General features: G+C 35.5%; 1 protein-coding gene across 1 annotated transcript; it reads right to left on the bottom strand.

Annotated features, from left to right (window-relative positions):
* Window positions 1-5,843: 5,843 nt before the first annotated feature.
* Window positions 5,844-11,779, bottom strand: LOC110929347 (flocculation protein FLO11). The gene is made up of 5 exons (XM_022172489.2): window positions 11,327-11,779; window positions 9,637-9,746; window positions 8,386-8,760; window positions 6,825-7,392; window positions 5,844-6,263 (listed from the first exon to the last, which is right to left on the bottom strand). Exons 1-5 carry the CDS (start codon window positions 11,574-11,576, stop codon window positions 6,190-6,192), a joined length of 1,377 nt encoding a protein of 458 aa, XP_022028181.1. The 5' UTR covers window positions 11,577-11,779; the 3' UTR covers window positions 5,844-6,189.
* Between the last annotated feature and the right edge of the window lie 2,897 nt (window positions 11,780-14,676).

Here is a 14,676-nt window from a genome sequence, read left to right on the forward strand (position 1 = left end):
GAGATGAACTAGAATGCAGGTTTGAGGTGTGTTTTAATTGTGTGCAATGTATGTCCTTTTATAGTGAAATTTCATGCACAAGATCATTACAACTCACTCTACAATGGTTCATGGATGATCAACAGGTGTCCCTGGGTGCTAGTGGGTATGTAGAGGGCGCCCATGCTTCAATTAATGCATCAATGATCGTTCACAAGCTCAAACATTGAATCTGTCCAAGTTTACTGCATCTGGGTGTTGTACGCGGCCCGCTTTAGGATTCAAGCAACTCAGATGCGGGCCGCCTGAATCCATAAGTCAGTAAACGAATCTTCAACTGGCGCGCGGCCCGCATTGGCTTGCATGTTTCCTTCACGCGGCCCGCCTGAGGGTTGATTTCCAAGATTTTCAAATCTTTTGTAATGATTAACCTGACCTTTCGGTTTCGAAGGGGTAACTTTGCGATTTGGCCCTCGATTATTTACAATTAAGGGCCTCGTGACTTTTACCCGTATTGTTAAGTCCCCGGTTAGTTTAATTACTATCCGAAAAGCCTTAACTTTTATTGTTGACGCTTTTAACCCCTCGCATACGAATTTGATCATAACTTTCTCGTTTTAAAACGGAACTTCGCGAAATTTATATCGTATATTCTAGTGAGCGTATTTTACTGTTACAAAGCCTCGGGTTCGTCAAAGGGTCACTCAGAGGTATAAATTAACATGTTGACACAATTAACCCCTGTAGCTTGTAATCTCTCACTTTCTCCCGCGTTTCGCTCCGTACGATCCATGATTTATTCGTGTGAAGGTACGAGCATCATTTAGGGTTACTATACAGTATATTTACCCCTCGTTGACATTTTTAACCCTCGAATTTACATACTTTCAAGGTTTGTCAACATTAGTCCTTTATTTAGTATTTAATACCACGTGTAAACTCATGACACGTGTCAACACATTATTGGACACAAAATTTCGAGGTGTTACAAAAACAGTTAAGAGAAAAGGGGGACATGAACTCACAGAAGTGCGTCTCGAAATAGTGAATCCCAGTCAACCCGCTGCGTGACGACCTACACGTACTAATTTCTATTAGACGGACGGCCGTGCCTTGGCTTAAGGTTTAATGTTTTTGGGAAATAGTTAGACAACTATTTCGTATTTACACTTCTTAATTATCTTGCATAAATATTCCTTCCCAAGGATGGGGGTTTTAATACATGTGCATTTTTTATAATTCCAAAAATATATTATTAAGTCTCACTTAATAAAATATATTTTAATTCATCTGTTTAAATATTCTATCTCCAAAATATACATATTTTTCCCAAAAATATTATATTTTATTCCATTCAATTTCCAAAATAATACTTTTATCAAAATACGCATCTAAGAGTATTTTCTGAAAATACATAAGTTAAGTTTTAAAGTTCGCGTGGTAATAATAATACCGGTGTAACTTAAATATTTATTCGTGAAGGCGTTGGTATTATTTTGGAAGTCGTAACTTCATGATATTTTTCAAGTTATATTATTTTTACTCTAAAAATAATATATAGTTCACAAAATAATCATAAAATCACACAAGCGTCTTATATATTCTAAATATATATTTAACAAGTTTTATTTATGAAAATCCACCTCCGACACTTGGTTATTTTATAATAAAAATCATGGCGAAATTTGTTTGGAAAAACAAGTTAAAAACATATTCATAACACTTGTTACAAAAATATTTCCAAGTGTTATATTTCTGGAAAAATTTCGCCAGAGTTTCCTCTGTAACTGGAGGTGGCCACGCTTACAAGCGTATCATTTTCTTTTAAAAATTCAATCAACAACTTTTAAATCATCAACATATATCATTCAAACATTAAATTAGTCAAAAATCAGTATAAGTCGCAAACACATGAACTTGTATGTTGTGTAAAATTATGTAGTAACCTTCCAACATTTTTAGTAGATCTTTCTATCTTTAAAAATAAAATCAGTTTCTTGGAAATTTTATTTTTAAAGGAAATGTAACTTTACAACTTCTAGTCAAAAATTACGAAAATATTTCTTTGTTAAATCCTTTTGTTACACAAGTGTTTACACACTTGTTTGTTCACAAAAACACCTTTAGTTTATGAAAGATCCGGTTTTAAAACATGATTTGCATCTTACACTTGGTTCTTCGAAAATACCACTTGTAGATCTTTAGATCTACTAGTTTAGAACTCCATTTTACAAGAAAAATCATTTTTACACAAGTTCATGTTTATGTGTGGAAAGGTTCATCATCTTGTATCTTTCACACTTAACATATTGCTAGTTCATGTTCCATGAACATGATCTAGCATGGTTAGATGACGATCCGTTCCACTACTAGCGTCAAACAACATAAAATAATCATAACTAAACAAGATTCACAAGTTTTACACCAATAGTTACCCTTTATCCAACAAGTTTATCATTCTTACAAGACTTTATGTTTTGATCTTAAGTGTTCTTGATTTTTACCCGTTAAATCTCTTATTAACCACTTTAAACAAGAACAAGAGAGTGTTTAGAAGCACTTACAACTAGCTCAAGGCTAGGGAAGAATCAAAGCGAAAACAAGGTGGATAAAAGCAATGTAGAGAGGTCCTTGAACTTCTGAGTGCACCGAGCTTGTTCGTTGATCCTATTGCACCTTTGAGTGTATAAAAATGGCTTGAAGGAAACTTGGAAGTGGATGGGGGTGGGGTGCTTGGTCTCGGCCGATTGTAAGGAGAGGGAGAGAGAGAGAGAGAGATCAATCTTTGAAGTGTTGTGATTAGTGAATGAATGCTCTTGATCTTATGGTGTTACTTATAATCCATCCAATTCCATTAACCATAAGGTAATATGTAATCTAGATATGGGACAAGCTTGATTAAAATAATCAAAACTTTGTGGTGTGTGTCCCACATGGGGACCGATCGGATCAAGGGGGGGGGGTTATGGTTTGATTTGAACTAGATAGTTAGTGATAGTTATGTTTAGTTAGGGATTTAAGTTAGTTATTAGTGTGTTATGTAATATAACGGGTGTTAGGGTGTTCGGGGACCCTAACTAGCTCAGAAAAAGAAAAACAATGTCATTGACAATATTTTTATGTTCCGGGTAAAGTCCGGTTGTTCGGTTGGATACGGATCCGTTAAAGTGCTAAATAAGCATTTAAAGTGTCTTTAATATTATTTTTAGTGACACAATGAATTCCCGGCACTTTGGAAAGTGTCTAGTATTATTTTCCCATGTTTTTGCACTTTACTAGTTATGTTAAATGCTGAATTTTGTAATAAAGTGCAGGATTTTGTAGTTAGAGCATGTTTTAGGCACATCCGGTCACTATAACTATCACCTAGTGACGCAGTTCTACCATTCTCACCCACCTACACTCTCTACTAGTGTAGTAAACTATTCCCGGCTCATACTGGCCTCAGAGACAGTGTCTGTCTAGTGCTGGCTATGTCAGCATGTTTACTGGGTTATCCGTTCATTGTGCTACTGTGTTTTTGTGCATCAAGTTTGTCACTATAGTTCTGTGTAAATAATGGAGTGACAGTAATAAAGTATGATGCATGTATATGTATGTATCAGAAATCAAGTAGCAGTTTAACCACAATTGTAAGCAAGCACAGTAATTAAGCATTAATTAAATATTAATTAACTCGTACGGATACCTGATTTGGTGAGGGTTGTCACAGCTTCTCTAAAAGAGCCTGTATTAGAAACCATCCTATGTCTTTTACCAACCGAAGAGGCAGCAAGGACATATAATACTTCATTTGTCGAGAAACCATACTGTCAAGAAACTAACATCTTTTAATACTTCATTTGTAACCGTAAGGATGATGCAAATTTATACGTAAAGATCTCTACACAAACTCTTCTACATCTTTTAACCAATTGTCCATCACTTAAGATTTTGAAAGATTTGTTGAAATCGAAGAAAAGAGTAACTAGCAGAAGACGTGTCGGGTTCTTCCAACAAATTGTGTATGTGCTTGTGCTGTAGAAACCGGTGATGAATTTGTGTATCTAAATTAGGTTCTCTACCTTAGATTGGTCATTCCTTGTGATACATGAACGTTGTATTCTTGTCTTTCAGAAGAGTTGGTATTGAACCAAGAATGCTTCAAACAGTCTAAACCCTACCTGGAAACAAACCAACAAAATCCTAATACTCTTCTAGCAGAACCCGACACGTCTTCTATGATGATTCGAAACATTCACGCACCACAATGGACTCAGACTCATACTACTCACCCTCCCCTGAGGAAAAAGTTTTCCCGATGACTCAAGACAAAGCAGTTGGTTTGTGTTCATATCAGCGTTGTTTATCACCCTGTGTGAGCATTGGAAGCCTGACCACTAGCAGAATCATTGCATTACATCCCCGTTGAAAACAAGTGGTTGTAATGACGGCACCCTTGATTAAAACGCTTCTCCTTACAACTCTCATCAAATGCCTCACCCTTCCTTTTTATTACAGTCATACGACACGTTTTTTTGTTCTTCAATCTTTGTTACTTGTTAATGTTTTATTTTTTTCTACTTTTAGAAAGATTTGACCACCTAACGACTGTAAAAAATGTCTCGTGTGATTGACACCTTAAATCCCTTAAATACTTTGGGTAAAATCTAATTTTCGTTTCATACGGGCCGTATACGGTTATACGGCCCGTATACATCGTTCGTATACATTGTATACGACCAGGCAAATTATTTACACATTGTGTATATGGGCCGTATACAGTTATACGGCCCGTATGGAATGTAAAAGACTGACAAAGTCTGCTGGCACAGACTTTGTTAGTTTTTTTCATTCTATACGGACCGTATAACTATATACGGCACGTATACACCATGTGTAAATAAATTTTTGCCATGTGTTAATATTAGAACCCTTCAAAAAAATCAATACATTTATCTCATACTTGGTTAGATTTTTGTAATTACCGTTGCCATTTTGTTTTAGTGAGTTTGTTCTCTGCTAACTTCTTTGTTGTATCTTGCCATATTCCACATGCCAAAACAGTAATAATTAAACTGAATTGCTGTATTTCACGTTTCTTTGTTTCTAAAGTAGCAATTGTCCAACACTTTTAACAAATTAATGTTCATTGCTTCAGTATCACTTTAAAGCGAGCAAGTTACAAAAAATCGTTCTTTATGTATGTCACTTATTGCAAACTGTGTCCTTCGTCTTCAATAATTACAGAAAACATACTCGATGTTTGCAAACCCTTGCAAGTTATGTCCTTTAGTCCTAACTCAGTTAAATAATTACAGAAAACGTACCGGATATTTGCAAACCCTTGCAAGTTATGTCCTTTAGTCCTAACTCAGTTAAATAATTACAGAAAACGTACTCGATGTTTGCAAACCCTTGCAAGTTATGTCCTTTAGCCCTAACTCAGTTAAATAATTACAGAAAACGTACTCGATGTTTGCAAACTCTTGCAAGTTATGTCCTTTAGCCCTAACTCAGTTAACTTTTGTGGTTAAATCTGACCAAATGGACCCGACATGAGGGTATTTTTTGTGGTTAAATCTGACCAAATGGACCCCACATGAGAGTAAAATGACCAAAATACCCTCATGTGAGGTCCATTTGGTCAGATTTAACCACAAAAAATTAATTGAGTTAGGACTAAAGGACATAACTTGCAAGGGCTTGCAAACATCGAGTACGTTTTCTGTAATTATTGAAGATAAAAGACACAGTTTGCAATAAGCGACATACATAAAGGACGATTTTTGTAACTTACTCCTTTAAAGCCATAACAAGTTTATCTAGTTGGTTGCATCTTATCATACGCCGCACCTATTGCGGCTTAACAAGTAAACATCTGATGATCATAAAAGGGTTGGTTTTGCATTGATTGTAGAAAGTGTAGTATGCATGCAGATGCTCAAAAAGAACCATAAAATAACATCATTACATTTGAACTAGTTGGATCTTTTTGATAATACTACTACTGCATGGACACTTAACATTCATTCATCTGCTGTCAAACATTCTGTCTGTCATTAGGCCTGCCACCTTTTGGCTTTGACCGGCAACTGTTAATGATTCAGGTGATATGTGTGTGTGTCGATATATATATAGAGAGAGAGAGAGATGAAGTTGATTGTATATGTATAGATTTGCATCTATCATACTAGTAGCAAAACTGTAAGCCACCATATCTGCATGCTATTATAGGATATGGAGTGTGATTAGGATGAACAACGCCGGAGAGAGTATACGCCACAAACCGCCACTTTCTGAAGCTGCAAATACATTGAGAATGTCAACATTAGAATCCACATATATGTATACGATTACAAAAGTCGTAGTATTTCAAAATATACTATTTTACTTAAATAAAACAATTTAGAAGGTTTTGGGCATTAAAAATACAATTTTGATGACTTTCAACCAGTTTACTTTTAAGCTAACTGAATCAACCCCCACACACACATATATATAGGGTGAGAGTCGTCACAGAAAACTACATTGTTGCGAGAAAAAGAACTTAAATTGTTTAATTTTTTATCAATGCTTATTTTTATGCCTTGTGCTTCTTACATACACATGCGTAGATTACGTACATAGAAACCCATCAAATTACTTTTTTCCGTATGTTTTTAGATAGCCCACACATGACATACAAGTGTCTAGGTTATACATATAAAAAAATAAAACTAACTTATCCCTAATTTTTTTTTTTTTTTGCATTTATATCATTTTCTCAAAATATTTGTTTTCTGATAGATTCCTCCCCTACACACATATATAGGGAGAGAGAGAGAGAGAGAGGGAGGGGGAGAGAGAGAGAGAGAGAGACTTACAGGAGGATGGTAAAGATTGAGATGAAGGCGCCAAACCTTTCTGAGGTGAAGGGGCCAAATCTTCGTGGTGAGGACTAGACCCGTAGGACACAGCAGGTAAAGGAGGAAGCTCCGGGGAAGCACGATGACATGGACCAGGGGACCCACCACAAGACGGGTCTATTGCAGGTGACGGAGAACTAGAAGGAGGTAAAGATCGGTAAGGACTGTCGTCAGGTGATGGGGAGATCATGGGTCCCATCTGATCAGGTGATGGAGCAGAAGAAGGTATAGGTGTAGGCGTAGATGCGGGTGCCATTTGATCAGGTGATGGAGCAGGAGAAGGCGTAGGTGCGGGTGCATCTAGAGTATGATAGAGATAAGATGACAAACTGATTTCCTTAACTTTACCAAACATGGAGTGATCTAGTCCAAGATTCTTTGCAGGTGAAGATCCCCTAATTTCCTGTGCTAATTCCTTCAATCTTTCAGGCCCGAGACCCCCGAAGGCTGACGTAACTGATGCCTGGACTGTAACCGGTGGATGGTGTGTTGATCCACCTTTGTTTGTCACTTGCACGAATACACTCTGTGTATAAACAAGTGTACAAAAACTGTGTTAGTCATGAACATCATGCAATATTACATATAGAACTATGTTATCTATCAAAAAGACAAATGCACTATAGGACATTAGATGAGTTAACAATGTCCTACAAACTCATTCAAATTGACAAAATTATTTATTCCCATTCTCCAATTAATAATTTCCACTAAAAAGATTTTAATTCATACAAGTATTCCGACATAAAAAAATAAGAAATTCTACATACGAGCATATGTGTTATGCTTTGTATTTGATAGGTCATATGCTAATAAATAACTTTCTAAGGGAACAAATCAAAAGGCGCAAAAGTGTATATTTAATGAACATATCCTTTTAAATCATTTTATTAGAAGAATTTAGATTACTATAAAAAAAGAGAATATAGTGTTTAGGGTCAACCCAACGGACCCTTTCAAACCATAAGAAATTACCAACTTAGCTTGTTACCCAACCAGTTTCGACCCGCCCATTTTGCCACCTCAAATAGATAACATGTTTTTTTTTTCCAAAATTAACTCCGTATGAACTAATGTAGTCCGGTGTAAACGACATGGTGCTCATCCACCCTCTATTGCGAGAACCGAAAGAACCAGTGTGAACACAACCAAAAATACCTAAAAGAAATCTAAAAAACACACAAAAATTTTTTTTTATTTTTTTATAAAAATCGCTACTTTTCGTTAATAAAAAAATTAGCAAAAAAAAAAATTAAAACTTTTTTTTGGATACTAAAGTAGCAATTTTTATAAAAAAAAAAAAAAAATTGTGTGTTTTTTAGATTTTTGGGGGTTTAGCTTTATGGTTTAGTTTTTAGCATTTAGCTTGTTTGGGGTTTGGGGGGGGGGGGGGGGGGGGGGGTAGGTATTTTTAGGTTTCTGGTGGTGTAGTGGGTTTATTTTGTTGTGTTCACATTGGTTTTCGCATGAACCCTACCCTATATATATATATAAGAAAAAACTGGAGCAAGAAACGTACCTCATAAGACATTAGCTGCAACCCTGATTTTAGTTGTTCCTCCAACTGAAGATAATTTTCCTCTATCTCATGTATAGAATTATGAAGAGTAAAGTTAAAGAGAACTTGCGGTGGTATCCAAGACGAAGAAGAAGATAGCTTAGGAATGATCGTGATCCCACCGGGGAACTTGAGAATTTCAAAAGAAGACGGTGTCCCAAATATTGATTTTGTTAGTGTCAGATTGGAACTTTGAGTAAAAAGGTCAACTAAAGAAAATCTCAAAACGCTTAACGAGATGGAGTTTATAGGAGAATTCATAGGTTTAGAAAGAACACCAAACACCACATCGGTCCAGTTAGATGCACCAGCTTCGTGCATTGACAAGATAGCAACCTGGGAAACGTAACAAAGATTTAGGATGTTTTTCCAATTCAAAGCACATGTAACTACAATAGTATTGGAATGCACGACGTGTCAAACGGGTTAATTAGAAAGAATAACTATTAGAGAAACGCAAATTAGGGGTCAAAATTCATCCAAAGTGTATTTTTAATGAATAAAATTTAGAGTAAAGTACACAAATTGTTCCTGTGATTTACCAAAATTCTGGATTTGGTCCCTAGCTTTCCAAAAGTACACAGATGGTCCCCGTGGTTTGCACTTTATAACGCATTTAGTCCCCAGCTTTTCCAAAGATACATGAATGGTCCCCGTGGTTTGCACTTTGTAACGCATTTAGTCCCTAACTTGGGCATGCGAAAACCTTTAGATTTCTTAGTTGGGGACTAAATGTGTTACAAAGTGCAAACCACAGGGACCATCTGTGTACTTTTGGAAAGCTAGGGACCAAATCCAAAATTACTGGTAAACCACAGAGACCATCTGTGTACCATACTCAAAATTTTAAAACCATATGAATCATCATCATCATTTATCATACTCAGTAAATCCCACCAATAGCACAGCTAAGGTAGGGTCTGAGGAGGGTAAGATGTAGACAGCCTTACCTCTACCCCCTAGGAATAGAGAGGCTGCTTCCAATGAGACCTCTGGCTCGATATGAATCATTTTTATTCAAAAAATTAGGTATTGCAGACAAAAAAAAAACTAATTTCTGCAATCATATTTCACAAACTAATTATTTATAAAAAGATAAAAAAATTAAAGCAAAACGTGTTCTGGGTCAACCTGTGCACGTTACACTGCCATTTTGACACCTCTTAACTAATGCAGTAAATGAACAAACCTAACTTCTATTTTGTAACAAACCTGTGTACCAGGGACGCCTATTTCACCGCTGATATCATACTCTAGTCTTGTAATTTGAGAAATAAGAAACGAAACGGGCTTTTCCAATTTGAAGTATGCTTGCACTGTAGCTGAAAAAACAGCATACTTTTAAAAGTTAAACAACATCATCTCATCAAGCCCGAAGTAGCAGAGCGAATGAAAAAAACTTTACAAACTAAAAATATGTTCTAAAAGTCGCTAAACCATGGTGTGATGTATGAACCGCGAAAAGCCATTATACAGTAATGGAGTTATCAAATTGAAATAATAACAAATTTAAAAGTTGAAACTTGAAAGTAAACAATGTTAACTTATAATACATGTTGTTAACTAAGTGATTCAAATGCGTCAACCTCTGCTTTTGAAGAAGTGATGAAAACATGCTAAATAACCGCTTTCATTAGTTGATACGTTAATAATTTAAAAAATTAAGTTCACGATATCATTAGTAACAAAGATGGTGGGTTCATCGACCTACAACCATTATAATCAATAATGTTCACAAAGGATGTATATTACAGGAATCTAAGGTTAATAAAAGTGTTAGAAATCCTAGTTGCAGCTCGTGAACATAGGTCACACCGACAAAACCACGTTAGATCTTTTTGTCTCTATTTTCTACTCGTAATTTTCTGTTTTGTTTGTGTGTGTGTTCTGCGAATTCAGAACAGCAGCAGCCAAACCAGTAACCACCGCCGCCGCCTGTTGACCATCAGCGGTCACTGAAGTAACAGCCACTGTTGCATTCAACAGTGTTCAATAGAACAGCCGTTAAGTTCCGGCCACCGCCGCTTCAGTGTTTGATAACTGAACCCGTCTGAGCTCGTCCTAGCAGAAGGATTTCCCCTTTCACGAGCACCCTCCTCAAACGCTGCCCCGCCGTAGGGCCTCTGCGCGTCACTCCACACGGGCACCTTGTAGTTGACGGTCTTACTAATTGAAAAGATGGTTGGCCAGATCGGGAAAAGGAATCCACATTCCAGAAAATTAAAATTTGTGGTGATTCAAATTATACTTTAAATCTTACTACAGGAGAAATGAGAATAACATAAACCCTAAGTTCATGTTGAAAATCATCAACCAAAATCACCCAACAAAAAACCCTAGTTCAATTCAACTCAAGAAGATAATTAAACCTAGCTACAATCCGAATTCAATCCAACCCGTATGCTCAATTATCAGAACTACATAAACCCTATATTTGTATTTCAATAATCAACATCCTAGATCAAACCCTCAAGAAAAACAGTTCATAGATTGCTGAAAACCGTTCAATTATCGAATTGCATAAACCCTATATCAGTAAAACTATACTAAAACTCCACACAAACAATCAAGAACACTAAAAAAACAGAATTAGCCAGCAAAAAACCCTAATTCAATTGCTCAAGATCAATAAACTTATTTACAATCCAAATTCAAGTCAAACCCATATGCCCAATTATCAAAATCACATAAACCCTAAATTCATCTTGCAAATCATCAACAGGAACACCCCCCCCCCCCCTCCCAACAAAAAACCCTAATTCAACTACTCAACATCATTAAACCCAACCACAATCAAAACCCATATGCCCAATCATCAAAATCACATAAACCCTAAATCAATTTTCCAACAGTCAACATAACAAAACCCTAGATTAAAACGACAAAGATCACCCCAACATACCTCCCTCCTTAATCAAACCACTCGCATCAAACCCAGATTGTCGGTGATGCAAATGAAAGACCGAAAAGATCGCAGAGAGAGAAACCGCAACACCAAGAATCAAAACAAAAACGCACTTAAAACTGAATAATCGAGCAAATCTTGAAAAACCCATCGAGCATTGAGAAAACAACGACGACCCATTTCGATTCTGCTGGTTCTGGTGGTTCTGACGGTGGTTAATCGGCAATTGGGGTTCGGATTTCCCCATTCGCAACGCATCTGGGCGCTAAAGATCGGTGCTTTATGATGAAAGATTGGATGGGGTTTTGAGAGAATTCATGGAATACATACAATTTGTTTGTTGTATATCTATCTGTGTGATTTGAACAACTGTTACTAGTGCTGATGAGGAAGCATCAGTTTTGTACCACTAGCGGTGTTTTGTCCTTTTCTTGGGTTTTAAATGTTATTATTATATTTGGTTATAAGTTGATGATAAGAATAATAGTTGATGATTTTGGGTTTTAACAGAATGAAAATGGTGTGTAGAATAATACATGTATTTTATACGGTTTGGTGGGATTTGATGTGGGATGGCTCTGACTTTGACTATTTGGGCAGCCATCTAATGAAACAACTACAAGTGTATTTTGAAAAAGAAATTAATGATCATACTTGTTTTTATATTTACAACTTACTAGAGGGTAGGCCCGTGCGATGCACGGCATGACCAATAATTAGTGTCCTTCATTTTGTTGTGCGTTCGGGGAAAATTTTTATGTATGGATAAAAGATAATTAGCCAAAAGACAATGTAAGAGAAGCCATACAAAACGTGATAAGAGCTTGTACCATAAGCCGACCACACAAAATTTAAGGCGTGCATAGAACAGGAAACTTTGTTTGCGGAATCTGTTTAAGAACAAACATGTATGCCAAGTCTAAAAACATACATTACAGGGATAATGGTTAGATCAGCCTTACTTTAACACATATTATTACTTTGCTGGTGAACACATTTACTCTATGTTTAGGGCACAATTTGATTAGGTTGCTGATACTGAATTGAATATCACACCAAATTACAATAGCAGTTTATATTGCTACTATTCACCCAAATCAATCACCTTAAATAAGTCAGTGTTTCTCTATATTCAAAAAACGAACTATAACTGACGATTATTAAATTGCAACAGTCAATTCAATCCAAATACTGCAATAGAAACATATCCAATCGAATCACAATTATATCAACACGTTTTAAATTTCAAATGGTTAAACCTCATAGGGGTCTAAGATGAAAACTGGCTCATTCGTATCCCAAAGTTTTTAAATACTAAAATTAAAAAAAAAACAAATAAGAATTACTAAATGATATTGAATAAAATTTAAACAGAGACCAAATACAAAGATAATGGTAAAGTAAGGTTGATCGAATCGAATTATATGTGCCACTATACAAAATTTAATTTATATTAAACTTTAAATAAATTATCTTTGACGCTTCTTATAAAAAATGAATTGGATTATCTAATTAAAAGATTTGAACCCATCGATGTGGTAGTACAGAGATTCGGTGCCTAGATGGCGAATCGTAGCAGGTGTGCTTGTGATTTACAGGCTGTAATACCATTTCTTATTGAATATTCTGTTGTCATTTCTTTTGGCAATGAGTCCAATTGTACCACCTTCATACCATTATCCTTCAAACTTTGAGATCAAAGTATACTAACACTTTTATAACGAAAAATAAGTACAATCCATTCCTTGATCATTTACCAGAGTTCAACACCCGTTGTTTCTTGTCTCTCGTACACGATGAACTCGCGGTTAATTACAAAAAAAACGGCTTCCTGTGCTCCCCAAATCTTAATCTTATGATGTTGAGGTTTTCATCAAGATGTTTGATGTGCCTTGCTTCTACCAAATCTGAGTCCCATTTCTGTCCAAACAATGGAAGAAGAATAAAGTAAAGGGTAAGATGACATTCATAACTCAAAAAATGTTGCTAAAACCTTCATGCGCAAATCAAATTTGCTACTACTTTGCGACCAGTGGACATTTTGTGAGTGCTTTTAGTGACAATAATTTGGGTTTCATCTTAGCTAGTTTTTAAACAAAACAATTATCGTTTTTGGTCGCAAGCATTAGCTAATTTTGCAATCGTTTTAATTCTTAGTTGCAAATTTGTCGCTAATGTGCATTTAGCAAATATTGGTTGCAATAGTCTGTTTTTAAGAGAGGAAACGACTTTATTACACAAAAAGAACTACGTGGACCATCGGTTGATAAACTTTTCAGGCGAAACCGATTTAAACAACAATTGGTTGCGAAAGCATGAAAGTACCCGGAACCAGATCACGTTTCGATATCTCAACACCATCTTCAAAGCCAACACTTTCCATCCTTAAATTCCAGTCACATTAGCACTCCACATCATCGCTAACAGACCTTGGCATTTTAAAAACCATAATATTGTAAAAACCATTTAAAGTAATGTAAGATATACCATGTTATTATCATGAAGCAATAAATCAGTAGAGATTGAGTAGTTATCAAAACATGTACCATGATCTCGTGGTGTTATATGGGCACTGTTGGTGTTCATCATTGGTTGATGTTGAGTGAATAAATGAATGTAAGACATGAGACAGATGCATGATGCTCAACATTATAAAATGAGAGAGGGGTGAAGGGACAACGAAAGTACAGAGTTGGATTATTAGTTTAGGAGAAGAGATGGGAAATAATGAGAACCCATATTGTGAGGTTTGCATGACTTAGGAAAGGGTTTAAATATAAGTAAGCATCAAGATCGCAACTCTTCAGCTGATTTGTTGAAATTAAATTCGATCGTTAGGAAACAATGTAGACAACTCTTCGAATTCTTTTTTATTATCATTTGTCTACATTTATTTAACTCTTCGAATTTATTTTTATTATCATTTTGTCTACATTTATTTTATCAATTTAATTGTATTTAAGAATACTTCAATTGTTAATTTATATTTAAAAAATCATTTAACCCATGTTAAAAGACCATTGTGCCCATTTATTAACCCCAATAAGTTGTTGTATCATAAGCATAAAATATTGTAATTACTTAAATTTTGCCGGTATCCTTCAGAAATGCTTTGTAATATAGTATAGATAAAACTGGATGTAAATATGTAATTAACTTATTGGCATTATTATTTAGGATCAACCCGATCTAATTAGCTAGCTTCGAAGTATTTTGGATTTTGGAATTGCTTTTTCAATGTATTTTCATTATAAATGTTTAAACTAATTTTATTTTCTTTGTATTCTTAATTTAAGATGAGTCATTACATTCAATTAATTATAGTCTTTAGAGATCCATTTCAATTA

The sequence above is a fragment of the Helianthus annuus genome, chromosome 3 (genome assembly GCF_002127325.2).
Source record: "Helianthus annuus cultivar XRQ/B chromosome 3, HanXRQr2.0-SUNRISE, whole genome shotgun sequence".
Taxonomy (NCBI): domain Eukaryota; kingdom Viridiplantae; phylum Streptophyta; class Magnoliopsida; order Asterales; family Asteraceae; genus Helianthus; species Helianthus annuus.

Coding starts and splice junctions, on each gene's coding strand:
- LOC110929347 (XM_022172489.2), bottom strand. CDS start 11,576: ATGGGGAAATCCGAACCCCAATTGCCGATTAACCACCGTCAGAACCAC. Junction 9,747..11,326: donor TGGTTTGATTAAGGAGGGAG/GTATGTTGGGGT, acceptor CTGTTTTTTCAG/CTACAGTGCAAGCATACTTC. Junction 6,264..6,824: donor TCAATCTTTACCATCCTCCT/GTAAGTCTCTCT, acceptor ATGTATTTGCAG/CTTCAGAAAGTGGCGGTTTG.